This window comes from Marmota marmota, unplaced genomic scaffold (genome assembly GCF_001458135.2).
Source record: "Marmota marmota marmota unplaced genomic scaffold, marMar, whole genome shotgun sequence".
NCBI lineage: Eukaryota > Metazoa > Chordata > Mammalia > Rodentia > Sciuridae > Marmota > Marmota marmota.
The window spans coordinates 63733751-63758288 of NW_025999968.1; the positions used below are offsets into that span (position 1 = coordinate 63733751).

Here is a 24538-nt window from a genome sequence, read left to right on the forward strand (position 1 = left end):
AGGGCTGGGGTGATGGCTCAGTGGTAGAGCGCTTGCCTAGCACACGTGAGGTACTAGGTTCGATCCTCAGCACCACATAAAAATGAAATAAAGATATTCTGTCCACCTACAACTAAAAAATAAATATTAAAAAAAAAACAAAACTGGCACCCAATACATGCAAAGCCTTGAACTCAACAATCAGGAAACAGACAATTCAACCATAAAACAGGCCAAAGACTTAACAGATACCTCATCAAAAAACAGATATACAAGTGGACATGGTGGGGCATGCCTGTAATCCCAGCAGCTCAGGAGGCTGAGGTAGGAGGATCGCAAGCTCAAAGTCAGCCTGGGTAACTTAGTGAGGCCTGTCTCAAAATAAAAATAAAAAGGACAGGGGATGTGGCTCAGTGGTAAAGCACTTGCCTAGCATGTGTAAGATCCTCAGTTAAACTCCAGTATCAGAAAAAACAAAACAGATAACCAGCTTTTCCCTTCAGTGCCGCTTCTGAAGTGGCCCAGACTAAGAGGGAGCTCAGGCCTCAGGGCCCTGCCATGTGCACAAGAGGATCTTGCAGTCAGTCCACTTCCCAAAGAACTGAAATGGACGTAGCGGTTGGCCTGTGCCCTTCTGAGGGGATGAGGAAGTTGCTCGAGAACACAACAAGGGCCAGCAAACTGGCAGAGCTGTCAGGCTGGCAGGAAGAAAGGCGCCATCACACTGGGAAGGAGCAACAGAAGAGGCTGATGGCACAGATGGTCCTCACCAGGCTGAAACCGGACAAAGGCAAGGGCAAATGCACCGAGAAGCTGCAGGAACACAGTCACCTCAGTCACCTCACGTACAGCTCCACAGAAAACTGCCCAGACGAGAGGAAAACACACCTGACCCTGCACCATGGGGACTGAGGGAAACCCCACACCACTCCACCACCGGACCCCCTGACAACGCCAAGGCTGGCGAGGGTGTGCAGCAGGACTCTCTCTCATAGCTGGTGGAAATGCAGGAGGACTCCACAGACGGCCTGTGGTTTTTCACAAGACAACACAGTCCAGCCTTGTGACCACACTCCTGGCATTAACCACTCATGGCAGCTTTACTTGTAATTGCCAAACTAGGAACAAACAGCACGCTTGTAGATGACAGGATAGAAAAACAATGCATACCAACAAGGGAGCCCGGTCCAGCACTGAAAAGCAGCGCAGAGGTGGAGGGCATGCTCAGCAAGCCGTGAGGCCCTGGACATGGCTCCCAGCATGGCAGAAAAGAAAATGGGGAAAGAAATGAAACACGTTACCACACTGTGAGTGACAGGCCGGGCTGGACAGTGCATGCTGCTGGCAAAACTGGAGCTGCCAGAGGCAGGGCAGGGTGCCCAGGAGAACACAGGGGCTTTCGGAGCAGCTCTAGACGTGATGTGGACATGTGTCACTCACTGTACTTTGTCAAAACCCAGAGGGTGCTGGCATGAAGGGGGAGCCCAATGTCAACCACCATCAGCTGCAACAACATGCCACTTCAGTGCTCAACGTGGACACTAGAAACCTGCGGGGAGGCTGGCAGTGGGGGAACTCCTTCTTCCCTCGATTCTTCTATAAATCTAAATACACTAAACAAAGTGTATCAATTTTTTAAGTCTAACAAACCATCTAGTCACATGATCACATCAAAATCAAAGGCCACGAGATAATAAGCAATCAAAAGGAGAGAGACGCTGTTAGAGCAACGTCCGTCAACGTGAAGGGACAGTGATGGCACCAAGGCCACACACGTTAGGGAGGAGGAAAAGCACCGCAGGCCCACACCGAGGGGAGCCCTGGAGAGGCAGCCTGCACAGGATCCAAGGCGCCCTCCAGGGAAGGCTGGGGGCTGTGGCGCAGCAGCGAGTGCCTCTCAGCTGTGATGCAATGTACCTTCCACAGCCTGGCCGAGTCCAACCACAGCAGCACATGCTGAATTCACCCTGCAACACGACTTCCCTTCAAGCCCAAGACCAAAGACCTGCCCAGACGGAGAGGGCAGGCCAGACAGCCCAGTCAGAGCTGGGAGAAGACGGTGCTGTAAGGACATGGCACACAGCGGCCCCACAAGGGCTGAGGTTAATGGCATTCAGCTGACTCCCACGAAGGCACTTGACTGCTGGCTGGTGCAAGCACAGCACACCATAGCCCTCTCAGCCACACTCAGGAAACAAGAGGAGCAAACAAAAGACGTGAACAATTAAGGGACCAGAGGAGAAGCAGGTCTACCTGCTGCTTTGTAACTTTCCTGTAACTGTGAAATCAAGGGAGAAGTTTGACAAAGTGTAGTAGTAATGGAAAATTCCACATAGTGTTAGAATAACTGCCAACCTCAAACTGCATCTCAGACGTTCTTGAAATAAATAAAAAATTACAATAAACAAATTAGACATATATGTTTGACCATTTAAAAAACAGAGAGTATGGCAAGGCATGGTGCACACACCTGTAATCCCAGTGACTCGGGAGGCTGAACAGGATTCACAAGTTCAAACCAGCCTCAGCAACTTAGCAGGACTCTTGTCTCAAAATAAAAATTAAAAAGGGTGGGGATGTGGCTCAGTGGTAGGTCACTCTAGATCCCATCGCTAGTACCAAAAAAACAAAAACAAAAAATCGAAGGCTAACGTTCATATCCCTGAAAAGACAAAAAGAACAAAGAAACTGGAGAAAAATATCTATAACATAAGACACAGAAGTCTTTACTAAACTTAAAATATGTCATCAAGAAGAAAATCCATCCTAGCAAAACTTCAGGCCAGGATTTGAGTGGACGTGGCACAGAGGACAGATGTGTTCTGTGCACATGAGGACAGAGGGCTCCAACCAGTGCTCCCTGCATGCACTACCCGCCTCATAGCCACATGGGGCCCAGGCAGTGGGAGAGCTGGGGGGGTAAGGATGTCACAGACAATGCCTAATGGGAGAATCTAGTGACGGGTAAAAAGGATAGCTGGAAGGCAGAGGTCGAGACCAGGAGCACAGAGGCTACTGAGTAGGTCACCCGTGGGACAGCCGTGCCCACTGCCATGCATGCTGAGGACACATCTGGTCACCAGGCCCATGGGAAGTACTACAGAGCCACACCCTCCCAGGACCAGAGGAGTGGCTGGCTCTTTTCCCAGCAACTGGGGATCGCTTCCTTTCTTCTTTACACTTTTGTTTGTTCCAAGTCTTCTTTAAAGAACATGCTTCAGTTTAATCACAGTAATTCTTAAAAGATGATGAGTTAATAAGAAGGGTCCATCCAGACAGCACAGCTAAGACAACTAGAGCTCAGAAGTAAGGGCCACATCACACAGCGGAGCATTATGTGGCCAAGGGCCGTACCAGCCTGGGTGTTCGGCCTGGGTGACCAGAACAGGGCCACGCGCTCCACACAGCTGCACCTGCCTGTCAGGACAGAAGCTGCCTTGGTGCTCAGGGCCTGCACCAATATCCTCAGATCATACTCCTGAATGACTCAGGGGCCAGAGAAGAACTCAGAATAGAAACGGAAACACTTAACCAAGTGATAGCTCAAAACTTATTCCCAGCACCAGCTGCGTGTTCAAACAGAAGAAACCTGAAAGTCACTTATCTAAGTATCCAAGTTAGAAAAACAAAGTAGAAAGACAATAATCAAGAGCAGAAACAGGGCTGGGGATGTGGCTCAAGCGGTAGCACGCTCGCCTGGCATGCGTGCGGCCCGGGTTCGATCCTCAGCACCACATACCAACAAAGATGTTGTGTCCGCCGAGAACTAAAAATAAATAAATAAATAAATATTTTAAAAAAAAAAAAAAAAAGAGCAGAAACAGATGAGAGATAAACAGACACCCTGGGCAGAACTGAAGACTAACGATGGCTTCTTCCAAAGGCTCAGCAAGTGTCAGGAAGGACATGAACTGCTCAAGTGGGACGGTGGGACAACTGGGCCACGGCCCACACCAGCTGAGATGGAAATTCCCCACACTGATGCGAAGAGCACAAAGTCCTCCATCAGAGAAGGCAGATCTACAATTAAAAATCTCTGAGACAAGAGGGCTGGGGATGTGGCTCAAGTGGTAGAGCACTTGCCTAGCAGGCATGAGGCACTGGGTTCGATTCTCAGCACCTCATAAAAATAAAATAAAGATTAAAAAAAAAAAAATCTCTGAGACAACTCTGGGCCCACATGGATTCTCAGTGCATTGTTATAAACATGTAAGGGAGAAATAGCATAAACATGGCTTTATTACTTATCCTTCCAAAGAGTATTTAAAAAAGCATTCTCACTGGCTTTATGAGTCCAACATTATCTTAACAGAAGTTGATAAGGACATTAAAAGAAACAAAAATTATAGTTTCTCCCATAACCACAGATGTAAATATGTTAAACAAAACACTCTTTAAATTAAATTCTGCAATATAAAAGAACAATACACCTTGGCAAAGTTGACCTATATCAGATTTAACATTCAAAAACAAATAATTGGCCAGGCACGGTGGCACACGCTTGTAATCCCAGCAGCTGGGCAAGCTGAGGCAAGAGGATCAAGAGTTCAAAGCCAGCCTCAGCAACTTAGCAAGGTGCTAAGCAACTGAGTGAGACCCTGTCTCTAAATGAAATACAAAATAGGGCTGGGATGTGGCTCAGTGGGCGAGTGCCCCTGAGTTCAATCGCCAGTAAGAAAAAAAGAAAAAAGAAAGAAAGACAGAACAATGAAAATAAGCAAAGAACCTGCAGAATCTGCGTGCCCTGTAATGACCCTAGAACACAGCAATGCCACACCTATGCCCACACCCACAAGAATGGGTACCCATGTGCCTCTAAAAACAAGTACAGAATATTCACAGAAGGATGTTTCATAAAAACAGACATTGAAGCTGGGCATAGTGGTGCATGCCTCTAGTCCAGCTACGGAGGCCAAGGCCAACCTGGGCAACACAGTGAGGCCTCAGCTCAAGAAAAAGGACCAGGAGCAAGTGTTCAGAATACACGGGGGCCAGGGGGCGGTGGGGGGATGTGGCAACTGCACTCAGCCAACAGTTGCCATTGTCCCCAGCTCACACACACCAGGAATGGGATGGTGCGCCTGCAGGATGCCACAGGCAGCAGCTCGAAGCAAACAACGGGAAGCTGGAGGGGGAGGAAAGGAGGAGAATCACAGCCCCACACACGCACTGCTGAATGCAGGGACCACAGAAATCCCCATGCTCAGACAGTCCATTCTCCACAGCAGCCCGGCGTAGGTAGCTAGGCCTATGTCAGAGAATGGCGTCTCCAGCCTAGGCCTCCTCACCTGATTTGCACTGCTCTGTAGTCTGGACAGTGCTTGTGGAAAAGCCTCAGCGCCTGCATCACTGCCGAGGTGCACTCCACGTACGTGTAGTCGATCATGACATCCCCTGGCAGGGGTAGGGGGGACGAGGCCTGTGACTTGCCGCACTGCCCAGGACCCACAATCCAGTCCAAGTGACCATCAGCAAGGGCAGCACAGCCTGCAGCCCCTAGGCCTAGGCAGGACCCTCTTGTGGCTCAGGCTGCATGGTTCAGGGCCCAAGCAAGGCTTGCTCAGCTATGAGGCATGCAAGGTAGGGCAAACAGGGGTGCTGCCTAGGACAAGGGACACACAGAAAACAGTTGCCTCCCTCCCCCAAAGTTTGATAGGTCGAGGAGTGAGATGACAGAAGCCACCAAGGAGGTGTATAGCAGGTGCCCCAAGGTCACTCAAGAGCACAGCAGCATGCAGACCTGGTCCAGCAGCCCACAGCATACCCCACAGGCTGCCACACAGTGCCACAAGTGCCGTGAGCACCATGAAGCCTCTGAAGATGCATAGCAGTTCCACACAAGCAAATCTGCACAATCGAGGGCCAGCCAGGCTGAGCCCAGGAGTCCAGGGAGAATCACACCAGTGGCCCCAAGACAGAGCCACAGCCCTTTCATCCAAAACCCAAGCACCCTGCCACCCCAACCAGGGAGAGGTCCTCAGGCTCTGCCAGCACCTGGGGCCCAGATCTGTGCACTGTACTTCTGGTCAAACACTCACCAAAGATCTCAGATGGGTTCAGCAGCTCCAGCAAGTGCCCCCCACGCTTGGTCTCATAGGTGGCGAATCCTCCGTCAGGATTCCTCATGTTCAACAGCTGAAACCAAGAGCATGCTCAGAGTCCACAGGCCAAGATGGAGCTTTCTAGAAGCACCCCAGGGCTGAAAACCAGGAATGAGAAAGGGGACAGGGAGATGGTGTGCATGCTGGGCAAGCCCTTGGGTGCCCGGTACAGTCGCTACAGGCACACATAGCCGCCCAGAGACAGGTGCTCATCAACTCAAGAGTCACATCAGTGTTGGAATGGTGCAGAGCTCCAAGAGGTACAGAAGAACCAGGCTGCTCAGAGGACAGCACAAAACCAGCAGAAGCTCTCATCTTTCTTCCTTGCACCAGAAAGGACCACCATCCCTCCCAAAGGAGGCTCACATGGATGCACAGCAGGTCCTGACACTCAGAGAAGGGTCAGGAGCCACATGGCTTCCCTTGGACCCGTGGCCAGGCAGGCACCAGCTCCTGCAGCACAGGGCTCTGTGCACACAGCCAACCAGGCCTCATGGGCCAGCCAGGGTTCCAAGGTCACCTGAGCATCCGCTTCCACAGCTGGCATCAGCTGAGCCCTGGGGGTGGAGAGAGATCAGAGTGTCCTGGCGGGATGCGGCAGAGCCTCACCACAGCCACAGCATCGCAGAGCCTCTGTCGGGGGATGTGCTGGGTGATGGAGGGACACTTCTCCTGCAGGAGCAGCACAGACTTCAAGGCCTCGGCTGTGCAGTCAGCGACAATCCAGCCGCAGTCCAGAGTGCTGAAGCAGAAGCCGCCCTGCAGAGTGGGAACATGAGCTCCCCTGCCTTGGCCTCTCTCAGAGTCACCAGTCAGGTCACTGTCCATCTGGACAGACCTACAGCTCTAGCACAGGGAGCCCCAAGGCTGAAGCCCCATGCTGGGCACTCTCAGATCTCCACACAGGATTTCAATGCCATGAAAAGGCAGCGGCTGTCCAGACACTATAAGAAGGCAAGCCTCAGGTCCACAGCCCGCACCCACGAGTTGGGAGCCTAGCACCAGCTCTGCATCCCTCCTTCCCTCTGTCTCCCCTCAACACTCTGGCTCACATTCAGCCCTTTACTCAACATCTGTGTGTACTATGCCACCAACTGCCCCGAGGCATGTGTGCACGGACTGCCCCACAGCCTTGGTGACTCAAGCACTGGCCCCCACACCAGGCATCTGCAGAACAGGAAGGCCGAGGACCCAGAGAGCTCTCCTCAAAGGGAAGGACCAGCTGAGCTGGGGTGTGGGTGGGCTATCCAAACATACCTTGTTCATTTGGCGGTAGTACTTCTTGTAGTCAGGAGGGTTGTCGGGGACCTGGGCAGAATGGACAGCACATGTAGAAAGTGGACAGGCACATGGCCACAGGGCCACACTACTGTCTGGGCACCAGAGTTCCAGCCAGCCTCTGCCACCACCAGTGCAGCAAGGCACATGAGGCAAAGCTGTGTAGCCCACAGCCATGGCTGCCGCTGCTGGGCAAGAGGCTCAACCAAAAAGCTGGACATCCACTCTGAAGTCCCAGCCACACAGACTCTCTACTCCTGAGCCAACAGCTCAGCTTGGTGGGAACACAAACGGGTCTGTGTGTGCATGCTACATTCTGTTCAGTGCACTTCTGGGCAGCAGCCAGAAGCAGGCCCTGCTGTAGGAAAGGTGCAGTGCAAACAGCTCCACCAGCCCTAGACAGACACAGCTCGTGGCCACATGAAGGCCCCTGAAGCAGCATCCTAGTGAGATCTGAGGAGAAGAGGCAGGGCACTCCAGGTAGGCGCTCCAGGTAGGGGTTGCCATTGGAACCAAGGCTGGAAGAAGCTACTGTGGGCGCTACCCTAGGGCAGGGTATGGGGGCTAGCACAGGAGAGCAGGACATGATGGGGCCTGCAGAATGGGGTGGCAGGCAAGAGTGAGAGACACTGAAAACATCCAAGTGGAGACTTAGGGTAGCATGACTGATCTAGCAGGACAGATGGTAGCATGGTCTCGGGAGGAATGCCACTGGTTAGAGTCCTCCACTGGCATGGGATGCCTCAAATGTGCTGGGGGCATGAACAGGATGAAGGGCTCAGGGAGGCAGCTCCTGATGACACATGGCTAGCCCGCCTCTGCACACGGCCACACCAGCATGAAGGCAGAAGCTATCAGTTGGTGGTGATGGGCCACTGCAGGCTATGGCAAGGGCTGCCCTAAGGTGACTAGGGTGGACAGAGGAGACCTAGGGGCTAGAAAGGGCAGGGTGGGGGTGACTGAGAAACCAGCCTGGGGAGGCAGGGCAGAGGGACGAAGAGCCATGGGCCTCACCTGTGACAGCCGCAGGAACTCATGTGCCTTCTGCAGGCAGGACATAAACTCTGGCCTGTGGTGAGCACCTGCCTGGGAGACAGCAGGACAGCATGGCTGAGCCAGTTCCCAGCTAACCTGGTGACAGCCCGCCCCCACGGACAGTCACCTTGACAGTCTCCAGAGAGTGCTAGGGCTTCCCGCTGCACTAACCTCTAAAAGACCAGTGAGTCGTGACAAAGGAAGAATTGGTCAGAAGGGATGATCCCACAGATGCCAGGGCCAACATCTGTGCGGGATTCCACCAACGGCCTTCACTTCCCCTCTGTGCCTTCAGCACACAGGCACCCTCTTTCTTCCCCAGCACATGCCTGAAAACTTGTACAAGCTTGTACTTGTACTTATTCTAGAGGCCCCAAACCAACTGGCTCAGGGGTCACCTGCCTATGGCTCCCTATGGCAGGGCCAGCACCTCTGCAGCATGTCACACTCTGGAGCCAGGCTAAGGGGACTCTCAAGGACAATGTGGGTGGTCAGCTGTGCTATGCCCTTTAGGTGGACACATGGCCTGTGCACACAGGAAATTAGGTGAAGGGTGCAAAGGAGATAGTCACATACCTCAAGCAGAGCCTGGATGGCAAATGCGGTGTCCCAGATCTGTGAGCCATTGGTACCCTAAACACAAAGGAAGAGTGGTGGCAGAAGCCACCAGCAGCACCCACTCCACCTTCCACATCCCAGGATCTGAGGGGGTCAGAGGCTCCTGCCCTGCTGACACCCACACCAGCTTCTGAGACCTGGGCACCCTCATAGCCAATGAGAGCACAGAGAGCACAAGGTCCTGCAGGTAGGAATGGGTAATGAAGACCCACCTGCTTCCACAGGCCCCAGCCAGGTCAGCCACTCACTGCACTTCTAAAACCCACAATCCCTCAAGGGCTCCTCCATTCCCATAAAAGCAGGGTACCCCGTCATGGAACAATCAGAAACACTCCCCATTTCCTACTACACCTGGAGTAGGGGAACCCAACAGAGACACCAACTTAAGCTGGAAGGCCCACTTCAAATCCCACCTTGAGAACTGGTTTCCAGACAATACCCCAGCCTCAGTACAGGAGGCAGGTGGCCAAATCCCAGTGAGTTTGTTCAGGGATCTCTAAAATGTCTGACAGAAGCCTAGGCTTCCACCCCACGGGGCAGTCATAGGCCCCCCGCTCTCCCTGGACTCATCAGGGGCCAAGGACCAAAATCAGCCCCCTCTGCCCAGGAAGGAACACATCTGTTATCCATCTATTAACCAGAGTCCCAGGAAGGATCTGGAAAGACACTGTCCACATGCCACGTGCTATGTCCAAAGAATACCTTCTCCTTTCCCTGGGTGGGTAGCCACACGTGTCCCCCCCCACACACACACACTCTTGGGTTCCTGCAGAGAGGAAGTCCTGTGGTACTCCCACGTCTGGCTACACCCCACCGACCCACAGGCTTCTCCCCTACCCAGGACTGCAGAGAAAGACTCCCCAGAATGATGCAGGAGCTGAGGACACAGAGCTCCCAGAGACTGCCAGAGGAACAACCACAGGGAGAGTCGCACACCAACCAGAGCCACCCTCTCGTCACAGTAATGGACGAGAACGTCTGCAGGGTCTGACCCACGTTGTTGGAGGGGCTAAGCCACCCTGAGCAACAGGGCCAAGAGCAAACACTGATGCTATAGATGTATGTGCAAGAATGTGTGGTGACCAGAGACCAAAGTGCCCCGGAAGCTCCCAAGGCCCTGCACAGACACAAGGACTGCAGGGCAGCTTCTCCTCCCACTGCCAGACTGATCCTGGGGAGGACTACTTCTGAGTCTTAGTGAGCCCAAAAGGATAAAAAATAAAGGGCAAGACTGTTGCAGAGAAACCAGCAGCCGCGGCCCCCAGCCCTTACCTGCATTTTCATGCCATCCAGACCCAGCCTGTGAAGACGAGAAGCCCGTGTGAGACAAGCAGGGAGCGGGAGGGCACCAGTTAGTGACGGCCACGCTGGGAGGGAGCCTGGGCCCAGAGCACCCATGCCCGTCCCTGAGACCTGCCAGTGGTGGCCTTAGCGCTGCCCAGCTGGGCTCATGGGCACAGGGCACACACGGCAGGAAAGAAGTCAACAGTTTCCCCAGCAGGGGGCATGGGAGGCCCTGAGACCAGGTCACCCCTTTGGTCCTCACACAGCACAGCATGAGGGAGGATGGCCTCAGGAGCACAGGGCTTCCTACCAAGGTCCCCTGACTGTCCCACCTCAGAGGACAGTCCAGGTAGACAGGCCCATAGGTCCACAAGCTTCTTCACACCAATCCAAACTTGCTCCCATCCCTCCACAGATTCCTGGCTCGGCCTTCCAGACCAGCCCAAACTGCTGCTAGGTGGCAGATCTTCCCCAAGACAACCTCACCAGAGCTCCTGGGTCCAGGCACCCAGCGTCCCTCACTGGACACTGAGGGGTGACCCTACATCACCCTGTGTGTCTGTAGTCAGCACCCAACATTGCCACCTCCCAGCTGCACTCACCAGAGATAATCTGGGATCCTAGAGACATGCTCCTGGAAAGCAGAGGAGGCCGGCCCTTCCACAGACCAGCGCACAAGCATGTTGATGGTCTTTGAGATCTATGGGAGATATAGCCATCAGGGCCTGCCCAAACACACTCCAGGGCCCAGCAGGAGCTGGGTCAGCTGAGGTCACCATCAGGGGCTTATCTAGACCCTATGGGGCTGGCCCACCTCAGAAGAGTGGCGGCCATCACAGCCCACCTCACTACCCCTACTGTCTGCTAGCTGTGAGCCTGCCTTCATCTGGCTCCCCACCAGTCCCATCTTCTCTGGTCAGTATGCCCTGACCATGGGGCATATACAGCTGCCTTATGCTCCTAAAGGCCCCTAAGTATGCATATAACCAGTATCCACCAGCCCCCAGCCCCAGGAAGCAGAGCAGGCTGTGAAGGCAAGGCATGCGGTACAGTCAGTGGAGAGAGCCGAGGAAAAAGCAAGGGCCCTGCTACTGCCATCCTAGGGCGCCTCAAACCCTGCAACCACAGGGCGGGTGTGGATCATCTGGGGTGGGGACCAGGAAGGAGACAGGAGAGGAAAAGCTGGCTCAAAAGCACAGGTAGCCTCAAGGAGCAGGCGTCTACATGCAGGTAGGAAGGCAGACTGTGCCTAGGTGGGCAGCTTCACCAAGCCCAGGGCACAGGGGTGAGGGCAGGAGTCCTCCACACATTTGAGACCAGGTCTTGTCCCAAGTAGAGGTGTGCTGGGTTCGAGGGAGAACCCCTACTCCCAGTTCCACAGAGACGGGGAGGGGCAGGGTACTGACCGGGCCAATGCTGATGCACTTGGTGAAGCGGTCATCTGCAGCGATGTGCTCGTATAGCAGTTGGACTGCCCGCCGCCGCAGGCTGGGGCTGTGGTAGCGCTCATACAGGTTGAGGAGGGCTGTGGGCAGCAGAGAGCAAGGCCGGCCTAGCCCACAGCTCTGCACAGCATACCCACTGCCTCCCGCAGGAAGGCATAACCTCTCCTGTCTAGGGGGAGCTACTTCACATCTCCTGCTGCCCTGCTCCACTGCGGTGACATTTAGGGGCACCCCACCCCATAGTTCAGGGCAGGGCTGCAAGAAGGGTGCTCAGTGGAAGAGGATGATGAATGGCCCCTTGGAAGGCACCCACCATATGTGACGCGCAGCAGCCAGCTGTGTGGTGTATACTGCTCTTCATGGGCCACTTTGTTCCTCTGTGCTGGCCAGTTGATGCTGGCATAGTCCTCCACATAGAGCTCCTGGGGACAGGGTCATCTGAGCCACTGGAGGTGAGAGGGTATAGGACTGCCTCCCAGAAACAGAGGCCACCTAACTCCAATCAGGGTGGCCTCCAACCGCCAACCTTCAGGGCCCTGGGTTCACCTGCACCTTGAGGTGGGCATACCCAACAAAAGACAGGGTGTGAAGGCCAGGCCACTGTCAGCCTCAGCCTCGCCCGAGCCACTGAGGAGCCATCCTACCTCTGAGAGCTACTTCCCCACCCTCTCCTCCTTCTAAAGGGCAGTCCAATATACATTCTGCAGTCCAACCCCATCTCAGGGCTACTTCCAAGGACAAAACTGCAAGTATGGGTGAGGGTTCATATGGTTAAATCCCAGGGGGACCCCCGCCCTGGAGGCTGGCAAGGTCCCTCAGGATCAGAGGACTCACCTGGCGGAGGCTCTGGACCAGTGGGTCCTCTGAGGCACTTAGCCGGATGGCGTAGCAGTAGCTCATGGGGAGGTAGACCTGCCGACAGTGGCACCAGAGTGTGGAGGGGTGCGCGGGCATCCAGTCAGGAAACAGCCTAGGGGACAGCATGTGTCAGTGGCAGACCCCAGCACACAAGCCCAACCCCCTGCCAGCCTCAAGGCCAGGGCCCTTCTGAGCATGCGCAGCAAGTAGATGGCTGTAAGGTCATGCTGGTGCACGCTGGCATTCATAGCTATGCCCCCAGGGTGCAGCAGGCCTGTGTGTCCACCCTCCACGGAGCTCATGTCCCCTGCCTCTAAGTCCCACAGTATCACAAGACAAGGGAAATGAAGTGGGGGTCTACAGAACCCTGGGATATGTGCAACTTTTCTAAAAATAGAAAACTACCTGCAAATTAAAGTTACTTTAAAAAGTATATTTTCAAAACTTTAGGCCTGTGGGCTTTCCCAGCTTGGGTCTTTGTCTCTCTCTGACGGCACAGCCATTCCAGCTGCTCAGGCAGCAGGCACCTGGCTGTCCCACACTCTCCTCTGGACCCCTATCCTTATGCATTGGAGAGTCACAGGAAGCTGCACAAGCTGAGTGCCCCTGCCAGCTCCCCACCTAGGGCACCAGGCCTCTGCCACCTCTACCCTTCCTGGGCCTGTCCACTCACTCCAGAGCACATCTCATAAACTGGATAGCACTTCCAGTTTTTCTGCAATGGGAGTGGCTCAGGGTCTCTGATCCATCCCACCCCACCCTTCACCCTCTAACCCACTCCCAAACCAACTCCAGCAAAGATCTGCAGCAATGTTGTGACTACAGATCCTGGAACTGACCAATAGAGCCCCCTAGTGTGGGAACACAGGCTAGCCACCCGCTTCTGCCCCAGGGCCTTCCTCTGCCTGTTCCTCGCACAGGAGAGTGTCCAACCTGGTACAGGTGCCCATAGTAGATCACTGAATGCCAGCCTGACCCAGAACACCTCAGGTGTCCCCAGCAGAAGCAGTTCTGTCCAACCCCGTCACTCAGTGTCTACCCTCCCTCCCACTTGTCACCACTCAACCTGGGGTGGTGTTAAGCCCTCAGGCCTTGCTTTAGGACCCTGAGGCTTACTCTTGAGCCACCCCCTTCCCCTCCTGCCTCCTCCCACCAAAGTCATCTTCCATAGGACCCTCGACCTGTTCCCATAGCTCTCCCAGGAAGACAGCAGGGGCTCTTCCTGGGCTCTGTGCAGTTCTGGGGGCCTCATCTCCTAATATGTATGACACCAGGAGCAATTTACATGCCAAGAATGTTTTCCTGGGAGAGGGTGATATCTTTCAAGATCTCACAAAACATTAACTCCGCTGGGCAAATGGTAGGTGGTTCTGTTAAAACAAACTTAAGGGCTGGGTATGCAGCTCAATGGCAGAGTGCTTGCCTAGCACACACAAAGTCCTAGGGATTGAACCCAGGACCTTGTACGTCTAGTACTTTCTGAACCGCCAAGTGGGAATACATGGCTGGGGCAGCTTAGGCTTGGTCCAGAGAGGGAGAAAAGGGAGCCCGACTTCTCACACCCTCACCACCTGCTCCAGGTGCACATAGACATGGGCTGCCATGTGCATCTGGGCCCATCCCTCACCCAACAGTTTCTGAACTTTCTAAGCATTCACTATAAACCAGACAAGGGGAAAGAGAGGAACAGTGATTGCCTGACCACGGAGCCTGGATGAAGGACACCTCTTTCCTCTACTCTTGTATCGTGCTCAAGATTTCCCATAATCACCAGATATGACCTCTTGTCTACACCATAAAACCCATGCTTCCTACTGAGTCATGTGATTCTGTAGTCAGCCCAGCAGCACCCCCACACCTGCCATACATGTGGCCTATAGCCTGAGTTGGTACCCTCTTCCTGTCCAGCAGGGAACCCCTTCCATCCATCTGTGGGGCTCAGCATAGGAAAGGCCTCTGCCTAGGAGCATGATCCCCCACCCCCACCCCATCACTCCACCAGAGAAGGAAGTGTCACTAGCAGAAAGCAGGCCTACCACATCTCAGGGAACAGGGTGTTGAGGCCTTCCCAGCTGTAGACGTTCAGGACCGCCAGCCAGAACTTCCCCCAGGAAGGGATAGCCACAGCACCACCTGAGAAGAAAACAGGCCCACATACCTGTCCTGTCAGCAGAGCCCACCCTACTTGTGAAGACTGGCTCACAACACTTACATGTCCCCCTTCTTATGTGAATTGAGGGAAGCCTGCCACAGATCCTGCAACTCCCATAGGAGAAGCAGGGTCCAGAGCCACCCAGGACATCACAGCTGATGGGTGGAACCAATGGCTTTCCCAGGAGCAAGCATGTCTAACAACAGGAGAGCTATTTGCAGCCCTTACCCTTAGGAAGGAGCATATGAAGGCAGCTACCTAGGAAGAAGGGGGATGTGTCATTGCTCAGGCAAGAGATGGGCCCAGATACCCATGATGGCCCACATCTATACGCGCCTGGAGAAGATGGTGAGGGTGTGAGAAGCTGGACTCCCTTTTCTCCCTCTCTGGAGCAAACCTAAGCTGCCCCAGCCATGTATGACTATATATTCCATGTATACTTAACACACAGTCCGGCACAGGTGAAAATGGGCCAGACCCCAGAGCAGATGCAACACTTATGGCCCCACATCACAGCACACAGAAACATTGACTTGGACAAGTTTTATGAGGAGGCCACCCCAAACCCAGGTGTGCAAAATTCAAAAAAGACTCAAGAAGCTACCAGGCAAAGGATGGCCCAAATTCATTCCTCCACCAGGAAGGGAAGTGCACCTTGGGGCCCCAGACAGTAACCCTGTGACTTGTAGTCAATGCCACCAAAGGCTGACAAATATCTGAAGGGAGAATTCAGGGTCTCATGAGAATGAGTACAGGACACTTTAATTGGCCTGGGAGAGCAAGAAGAAATGAAAAAAAGACATTGAGATGCTAGGTAAAGAATAAGTAAGGCAACAGGGTGGGGAGGAGTTAGAATGAAAGGATGTGGAGTGTGAGAGCCCTGAGGAGGGAAGGGGCTGAGGTACTGACCAGAGGCCCTTACACGTGGAGCAGAAAGCATGACAGAGAGGACGGGGTGCAGAAAGTCTGTGAGGGGCAGGGCCACACCAGGATCTGCATTGTAACAATGTGAGCTACACTTTGTTCTCAGAGCAGCTGGAGCCATGGAGCCTGCCCAAGGCTGCAATGGCCTTCAAAACCAAAAGGAAAGGGCAGAGGCAGCCAATGCCCCCAGGAGAATCAGAGTCCAGAGCTGCCTATGGCTGGGCTGCCTCCAGAAGGTATGTCCTGCAAGTACCATATCAACATGTCGCTTTTAACCCTTTGCCAATTCATGACACAAACAGAATTATTAAGTCTTTTTAATTTGAAGAGCTGACCATTTCCACATGTTTTTGCTTTGACACATTCTTGTCCACATACTCCGTCTAATGTTTCACCTAGAGCTACGTCTTTGATTCTCACCTGCAAGAACCTGTCAACCCAATGCCACATAAACCCATTATGCACACATGCTGTGCAGCCTGTACCTTTCTGGTGAAGAACGTTCCGGGCTCGCACCAGGTCAGGATCATCAGGCCCAATGCCCAGGATTCTGAGAGCCACATAGTTGAGTGCAGTCCCAAACACTGTGGACTTGTCTTCAATGTGCCTATAGGATCAAAGGTAGAAAATGACCTCTAGTCATCACTTCCAAGAAAAATAGTAATGCTGGTAGTGAAGTTTGCCTAGAAAAGGAAGAATGTGAAAATACTTTCCTCTGACATGACATCACAACTCAGGAAGTACCACTCAGTTATCCCCAGGAGCTTGCTCAACTCCCATGATGATGGATCTGTACCCAAGCAGGACCCATCTGCCCTTGTGCTCACTTCCCATCCAAGTGGATGTGTCTGTCCAAGTCCACTGTGGCAGGGGAACCACACCCAGGAGGACTAAGCGGTCTTCCCAGAATGTGGACCAACCCCGAAAGCAAACTGGGATGAGGCCTGCTGTGCCCACCTGCATCTGCCACCACCCCAGAATCAAAGGCAACTTTCTTCTATGATGAAACACAGATGGCTTTCATAGGGCACGTAGGTCTCAGAAGTCCCCACCAGCCATTAAACCCAGCCATAGCACAGATGTGAAATGAAGCCCAGCACCAGCCTACTCCTCTCCACCCAGGTCCACAGCTGCAGTCCCCTCACCTTTCAATAGCAGCCTGGAAACCCAAGCAACACCTACCCCAGGTTACATGCATGCACACACACATACATGTGTGCAGCCAGGTATACTCACAGGCCCCAGCCACCATCGGGGAGCTGTACTGATCGCAGGTACCGTATCATCTCCTCTCTGTATCCAGCTGGCAAAGGGATGTGTGCTATGTGGCACGTGATCAGGAGGCCTGCATGGCAGGAAGGATGTTCCTCACTGGGAGCAGGTGCTCAGCGCTGCTAAAACTGGACCCCTTTTCCTCCTGAGGACCCACCCTGACAGGAAGCTGCCCCCATGGGTCTCCTTCCCATGGAAACAAGCCCAGGAAGGTCATTCTTCTTGGGGCCTCTTTGGGACTTTGGGACAGGATTCAAGGGAGCAGCAGCAGAGGTGGTGCTCCCACCCAGGACCTGCAGAAGCTGCCAGGAAACACCAAACAAAGTCTTAAAGAGGCCACCCACAGTGCCCTGAAGGCCTGACAGGGGCCATGGTTCAAGATCAGTGGTGGACAAGGGGAGGCCAGTCTTGCTTTAACACCTGTGTTCTTCTGTTTTGAAAACTTTTTATAGTGGGGGAAACAACACGATCAACCAGGCCCTTTGTTCCCAGCTCCAGTATGCTGCTCCTAGGACACTCTCTACCCCCATGTCCTAGCATAAGAACAGTCTCAGAGCAGAGTTTCTAATCACACCTGTACTTGTGCAAGAATTCAGGCCACTAAAACAGAAAGATGGCATGTCACTAGGGAAGAGGGTCCTAGTTGTAGATCTCCTACATTACAACACTGAGTGCTTCTTCAGAGAAACACTTCCAGGATACAAAATAGTCTTGTATAACCAGACCAGACAGTGCCCAGGGGTCATAGCCCTTGCCAGCCCAGACCTGAGTTCCCACTGCCACAACTCCCTCACATGCCCTTTCAGTGTGAGTTCACAGCAAACATCACAGCACTCACATGGACACCAACTCCCCACACACGACTCTGCCCACCTACAACACCTTGGCATAGTTTGGGTCCTCCATAGAGTTCCCCTCTCCCCCAGCACTGGGACTCAAAAGCCTCCTCCCCAGTTCCCCTGGTTCCCATATCAGAGTGCCTCCACTTCCGTCCCAGCACCAGAAGCAGGGTGACTGGGACTCTGGGAAACCCTCCCCATCCCTTCACGTGCACTCATCTGTTTCACCAAGAACATAGACATGAAAAAAAAAATAGAACCCCAGGATGATCCAGGGTAGTCTTGCCTTCTGGCTCGGGCAGCAAGTTCCTACCTGGAAGGAGGAAGAGAGGGCCACCGTAATCACCTGCCCAGTGCCCATCCTCAGCCTGCAGTCCCACATAAAATGTTACTCCATTCAGAGCCCCTTCACGAGCTGTGTGAGCTTTGGGCAAGTCCTTAAAATAACTGCTCTGCAAAGGGACATAAGAAATGACAGTTGAAGGGGACTGCTGTCCAGAGGAGCCCTTCTAACCCACAGCCCAAGTCAAAAAAAATGAGTGTAGATTACTTTAAAAGTTCCAGCTATTTTAATCAAGTATGAAGACAGTTTAATACCTGAGTACAGTATGGTTCCACATTCTCACAATTTTACTATTCAGTCTCCTGCAAACTTCTTCACAACTTCTCTGAGATGTGTTTTTTTTTTTTTTCTTTCCTATTGATACCAGGGATTGAACCCAGGAGCACTTAACCACTGAGCTATATCTCTAGTCCTTTTTATTTTAAATTTTGAAACAGGATCTCTCCAAGTTGCTGAGAGCCTCACTACAGTGCTGAGGCTGGCTTTGAACTTGTGATCCTCCCACCTCAGCCTTCTGAGACACTGGGATTATAGGCATGTGCCACTACCCTAGGCTCTAAGTAAACACAGTACCTGGAGTGTGAACAGGGCACTGACACCCACTTGGGCCTGGAACTCCTGCCTTTCTCAGAAAGGGCCCAAAGGACTGCAGGCACAGCAGCTCCCCAGAAAGAGGTCTGGTGTTTGCTAGAGGTCAGGGCTTGGCAAGAAGCCAGCCCCTGTGTACCCTACCACTGAGATTAGCTGAACTTCTGTATATGGATGAACATAACCAGAACATGAGATCAAAGAACTTCTTTTTGTGAATAAATAGAAAAGTCACAACCACCTTTTGCAATTCTTCTTTTTATATCCAAAATTATTTCAAAATAAAGTGTTCAAAACAAAATTCTGGCAATTCCTTGCAGGGGTGGGGAATGAAGGGGTTGAAGCAAAGAGGACGCTTCTGAAACAGACTGAAATTAAGGACCCCTCTAAAACAGCGATTTCCTCGTGCTGAGAATAAAGTGCTGACAGGGCTGCAACCCCCTGGCCTGACGGCCCGGCGCTGTGACTTGGGAGCGGGTGCCACCGGGGAGCGGCCACTCACAGTGTCCAGCCCCAGGGAGTGGGCCTCCAGGCCGGTCTGCTGGCGGCCAGCGTCGTCGTCCTGGCCGCAGTACGTCCACGTCTGCCGCCCCAGCTCATTGCGGAGCCGCCAGCGGCTGAGGTCGGTGNNNCGGGGTCGAGAGGACGGGTGATGAGGAGGGGACGGGAGCCAGGGGTCGGGTGGACGGGCTTCGGGGGACCTCTGGGGTGGGCCGGAAGTTGGGCACCCCGGCCTCCAGGTGGACCAGCTGCCCCGCCCGCCCCCATCCCGGGAGGGGGCCCGAGGTGCAGAGAGCAGGAACCTGGTCTCCCACCTGGAGCCCTGCACCAGGTGAGCGCAGGTCTCCATTAGAGAAGAGTCGTGTTGTTTTAGTGGACTGAACCTAGGAGGAAAAAACATTATTCTTTTTAATATATATGTAAAAAAAAGAGAAAAATGTGAAACAGTCTTTGAGAATTCACAGGGCTACTTTGCTAGGGAGCTGTAAGAAGTCAGTGTTGGTGCCCACACCTTACAGGCTCACGGCTTTGGCCTGGACCACTGGGTGTGTAACACAGGGAAGGTTTGGTTGGAAGTCTCAACGTAAATTGGGGACATGTCATGATATGTTTATTAGACATTAAAGAGGAAATGTCCAGTAGGCTGCATTCAAGTAGAGAGGAATTTGGTAGTCATCTGTTTTCATCATTTGAAATCGCAAGATTAGACTAACCAGGAAATCAGAGCTTCAGTAATCCCTGCGGCACCAACCTTGTCATGTCCAGGGGGTGAGAGTCAGGGAAGCCCAGGGAAGACCAGATCTGTGCTGAGGATTTGGAGGAATGTTAAACAAGGACTGGGAATTCATGATTGGATGTGGCAAAACAATTTACTGGTGATTGACAAACTATCTCAGGAGACATGGGGAGAAATGACTAATGGCAGAATTTTTCTAAATTCTGATTAATTATGGAGTCTGAAAAGAGGCATTGACTTCCATTTCTTGCCCAAACACACATTTACAAGACAAAGACAAAACCCACAAAGAATGAAGATACCAGTTAGCAAGAGAGACTGGGAGTGGATGGAAGAATGATAACTGACCTAGCAAACCAACAAAGTTAAAATCTATATATGTGGCTTAAATGAATAAAAAGACCACTCTTGCCAATAAATCCCAGGAAGGTACAAAAAACTGGAAACCTGCCAGTTGAGTCCTCCTCAAAGTTAAAACTGTTTGGGTAGTTTAATAGCAATAAAAACTGGAATGATAATAATTTTTTTTTAAAAAAAGTCCAGCACAATAAATTGGGTAGGGAACAAGAGGAAGCAAAAAGATCACATATGTTTGGAAATTTGAGAACACCTGCCATAGAAGTGATTTTGAAATTTTCAATAAACAGCCAGTTGCAGTGGGACATACCTGTAATACCAGCAGCTTAGGAGGCAGAGGCAGGAAGATCACAAAGCCAGCCTCAGCACCTTAGCAAGACCCTCTCTCTAAATAAAAAAAAGAGGCTGGGGATGTGGTTCAGTGGTTAAGCACACCTAGGTTCAATCCTGATAACCAAAAATAATAATAAAAAGCAAACAAAAGGGAATGATTTCCAGTCTATAATGCTATTCCCATTCAAATGATGAGTCAAAAATTTAAGGATAGAAATAAAGACATTTTAGATATGTGAGCTCAAGCTATTAAAACTAAGCTCCATCAAAATGAGAAAGCAGACCAAGGAAGAGGAAGATATGACTTAGAATCCAGGAAATGTCCAAGCTGTGGCAGGAAGACAGGAGGCCTTGGAGGGTGGTCTTCCACAGAAAGTGGAGCTAGCATTTTATCTGATGCATATGATTGTGTCACAAGAAGCTTTATTTACTCTTAGGGTAGAGAATTTTGGGTGAAGTTGCAATAGGAACAGAGAAAAACAAGCAAATTAAAAAAATAAGGCAATTATTAACTTTAGGAAAAAATCAAAAGTTGTACCTCAAAAAAAAAAAAAAAAAAGTTCAGCAGCCAGTAGTAAATATGAACTCAGAATGGAGATTTCAGCCAACATGTTACACTGTTACATATTACAGGAAAGGAAATATAGGTATGTGTGAATGGTATACATTGCAGGGAAGACAGGATGGAGAGCTAACTCCTCTCCCATTATAGGAAATTAACAATGTCTGAAATCAAGATTAAGAAATGACATTAAATATCTGTTGATAAACATGAAGTGAATCACTGAAGAAATTCGTAAGAGTAGTGTTGGAATATAGGGATTGCCTGGCAGATTTGGTGAGGTTAGATGGTACTTGTTTCCTCATTGAAATATGTAGGGTCATTATCTAACGATATTGGAGGTTTGAAGAGAACCAGAAGACATGAAATAGTCTTCCAGGATTATAATTGGGAAATATGAGTATCAATTTAAGATTGGTAGTCATAATGTCACCAAGTCTGTTAATACTTTTCTCAAATTCATTCTCTTGTTCCATAGCAGCTACTAGAACTCAGGCTTACAAACCTGCCTCTCCAACCTGGACAGCTGGAACATTCAGTTCTCAAGATTCCTGACTCATCTTCCCTCTTCCACATGGAACCATCTAAGAGCACAGAAAAATTAGTCACTTCCCTGGCTAATATCCTCTAACAACTGATTCCCAAGCACTCAGAATATGGTCTGACCCTGCCTACCTGTTCCTTTCACATGGCCACACAATCAAACTGGTGCCTCTAGGCTTTCTTCATGTCCTCTCAAGTAAACTCTCCCATCTGTCCCAGCTTCCAGTCCAGGAATACCTATCAATGTACATTGTCAAGAGTCCTGTGTATATACACATACCTCTGTTAGCTCTCATGTGAGTTGGGTGCTCCTGACAGGCAGGGCTCCTATGCCTTACCCATCCCTACATAGCTGATGGCTGGCACATCAGGGTCTGTGACTTTGCGGTGAGAATTATCTTGTTACACATGGAAATCTAAGCTGCAGACAACTTCAACATATGCAGGTGGGTGGGTGACCGTCTGAGATCAGGAAACATAAGAATATTTCATTCTGCAAACTGTGTAGGATCTGAGATTCAATTCAGATGGTTTATTTGCATGATTAATCACATTTTCAACAGTACATCAACCATCTAAGAATAACATAATTTTGAGTAAAAGCAGAAACTCTTCTGGATATAACTGCTCTCCACTTAGGCTGCTCAAATGTCCACCATGTCCAGTAGTGCAGAGAGATGGAGCTCAGAGGCAACTTCTTCTTCCCTTGAACTTCGGATCAGCCTTTCCAGGTGCTTCAACCGTTCTGTCAGAGATGTACCTGTTGCCTCTGACTGCTGCAATTGCTCCTCTGTCCTTGCATTCTGTTGGTATAAAAAAGCAGCTCAGGTTAACGTCATCTGGAGACCACCACCACCACCACCTTGGCTAACATGCTTCTAGCCTCTTCCAGTACATTCATGGAGCCAGTATCATCTGGAAATACACTGTTTCCCTTTGTATTCTACATGAACAATTTCCAGTGCCATTCATTTTTAATAAGATATCCTGGAGGGTTGTGACAATACATTCGCCATATGAAGGTATTGTAACTTGCTTAACCAAACTCTCGTCCTTGGACAGTTTGTTTCTACTTTTATGCAGCATAGTCAGCACTACAGCAAACTTTTTTTATACAGTAATTTTTATGAATATTTGGCAGGTTTTTTTTTTTAAGGGCAAAATTAGTAAATCAAAAGGTATGAATATTTTTTAAAGTATTTCCCAATCTGATAACTAGAAACAGTATGTCATTTTGTTTTTAGCCCTTGTTAAGGGGCTTTCAAAAGCCTTCAGGAATACACTTTTCACCATCTAACAGCACAGATCTGTGGCTAAACTCTTGTTTCTTTAACCACTGAGGAAAGGATGGTGAAACAGAACCACCCTTGGCTTTAAAGCCACTAGGATCTGGCTTTGAAAAGCAACTCTGCCCCTAACCAGCTGAACACGCTGGGATGGCTTCTCTGAGCATGCCTTTTTCATTCACTAATTTCCCCAAGGAGAATTAATCCCAGAAGCAACTCTGAGTGATGCCAAGGTTTAGACAGCATATGATCCCCAAATAGAATCTTCTGTTGTCACCTTTTTCATCAGTGCCCTTACTGCACAAGGGTTATAGGTTTTCTTCAGCTCTTAGGTATGTTTCAGTCCCATTCATTCATTTCACAAGCAGATACTCAATTGGTTGGGTCTCTATAACTAACATCAGTTTTTCAAAAGTCTAAGATAGTAATTTATTGGCTTTCATGATATCACATGATGAATCAAGATACTACTTTGTTTTCCAGCACCACTCTTGTCTCTAATTCTAGTGTGAATGCCAAATGCACTCTCTTCTCACCTGTGAACTGGTTGTTGTAGGTATTTTTGCCACAGGTTCAATAGTCTGAGGAAGAGACATTAGTGTCTGAGGAAGGTAGAGGGGAAGAGAAGTTGTATCTGTCACTGTTCTCAAGTCTTGAGACAACCACTGCTGAAGCTGATCTTCAAACCTGAAACAATATGTGTTCAGAAACACCTAAGCACTAAGAAGCACAAAGTTAACTATCAGTTTCCTTCTATGTATACCTCACATTTTTTTTTTAAATATTTATTTTTTAGTTTTCGACGGACACAACATCTTTGTTTATGTGGTGCTGAGGATTGAACCCGGGCCACATGCATGCCAGGCGAGCGCGCTACCGCTTGAGCCATATCCCCAGCCCTACCTCACATTTTTTAAAACCTATCACTGAGCTACATCCCTGGCCTTTTTATTTTGGGGTCTCTCTGAGTTGCCCAAACTTGCAATCTTCCTGCTTCAGTCTTCCAAGTTGATGGGATTAGTGGCATGTGTGACCATGTCCAGCTCTCATGTCTTGATAGATTTCAAAATGTACAAATTGCTGCTTATAATTTAAAACTAACTCAAAATAATATCCCAATAGCATCTAACACACTCACACTCCACTGCTGTCTATCTCCATACACTGGTCTTTTTAAGAAGAACAATCTGAAGCTGGGCACGGTGGCAGCATTTGTCCCAGCTACTTAGGAGGCTGAGGCAGGAGGGACCACTTGGGCTCAGAATCTGAGGCCACACTAGGCAACATAGTGAGACTCTGTCTCATATAAAATACATATACATGGTCTGGAGCTGCAGCTCAGTGGTAGAGCACACTTAGATATATAATTATATAGATATATTAATTACAATTATATTATATAGATTTATAATTATATAGGTATATAATTATATATATCTAGGTAAACTCACTTTTAGCGATAATGGTGAACTCCTTCACTCTTTCCAACACATTTATCAAGCAC

General features: G+C 50.7%; 2 protein-coding genes across 2 annotated transcripts in view; both read right to left on the reverse strand.

Annotated features, from left to right (window-relative positions):
* The window catches only part of Lss (lanosterol synthase), a 28672-nt gene extending 9106 nt beyond the window's left edge, over positions 1-19566 (reverse strand). The window contains exons 1-16 of the mRNA XM_015478375.2: positions 19219-19566; positions 18099-18237; positions 16911-17019; positions 16160-16281; positions 14635-14731; positions 12575-12710; positions 12054-12162; positions 11702-11820; positions 10898-10995; positions 10284-10311; positions 8970-9026; positions 8373-8444; positions 7338-7388; positions 6690-6839; positions 6018-6114; positions 5268-5373 (exon numbers count right to left, since the gene is read on the reverse strand). Coding sequence (XP_015333861.1) covers positions 5268-5373; positions 6018-6114; positions 6690-6839; positions 7338-7388; positions 8373-8444; positions 8970-9026; positions 10284-10311; positions 10898-10995; positions 11702-11820; positions 12054-12162; positions 12575-12710; positions 14635-14731; positions 16160-16281; positions 16911-17019; positions 18099-18237; positions 19219-19566 — 1838 coding nt within the window. The remainder of the gene's footprint in view (positions 1-5267; positions 5374-6017; positions 6115-6689; positions 6840-7337; positions 7389-8372; positions 8445-8969; positions 9027-10283; positions 10312-10897; positions 10996-11701; positions 11821-12053; positions 12163-12574; positions 12711-14634; positions 14732-16159; positions 16282-16910; positions 17020-18098; positions 18238-19218) is intronic.
* A 2687-nt stretch (positions 19567-22253) lies between these two features.
* The window catches only part of LOC107136180 (minichromosome maintenance complex component 3 associated protein), a 44371-nt gene continuing 42086 nt past the window's right edge, over positions 22254-24538 (reverse strand). The window contains exons 25-26 of the mRNA XM_048803957.1: positions 23571-23721; positions 22254-22551 (exon numbers count right to left, since the gene is read on the reverse strand). Coding sequence (XP_048659914.1) covers positions 22393-22551; positions 23571-23721 — 310 coding nt within the window. The 3' untranslated portion in view covers positions 22254-22392. The remainder of the gene's footprint in view (positions 22552-23570; positions 23722-24538) is intronic.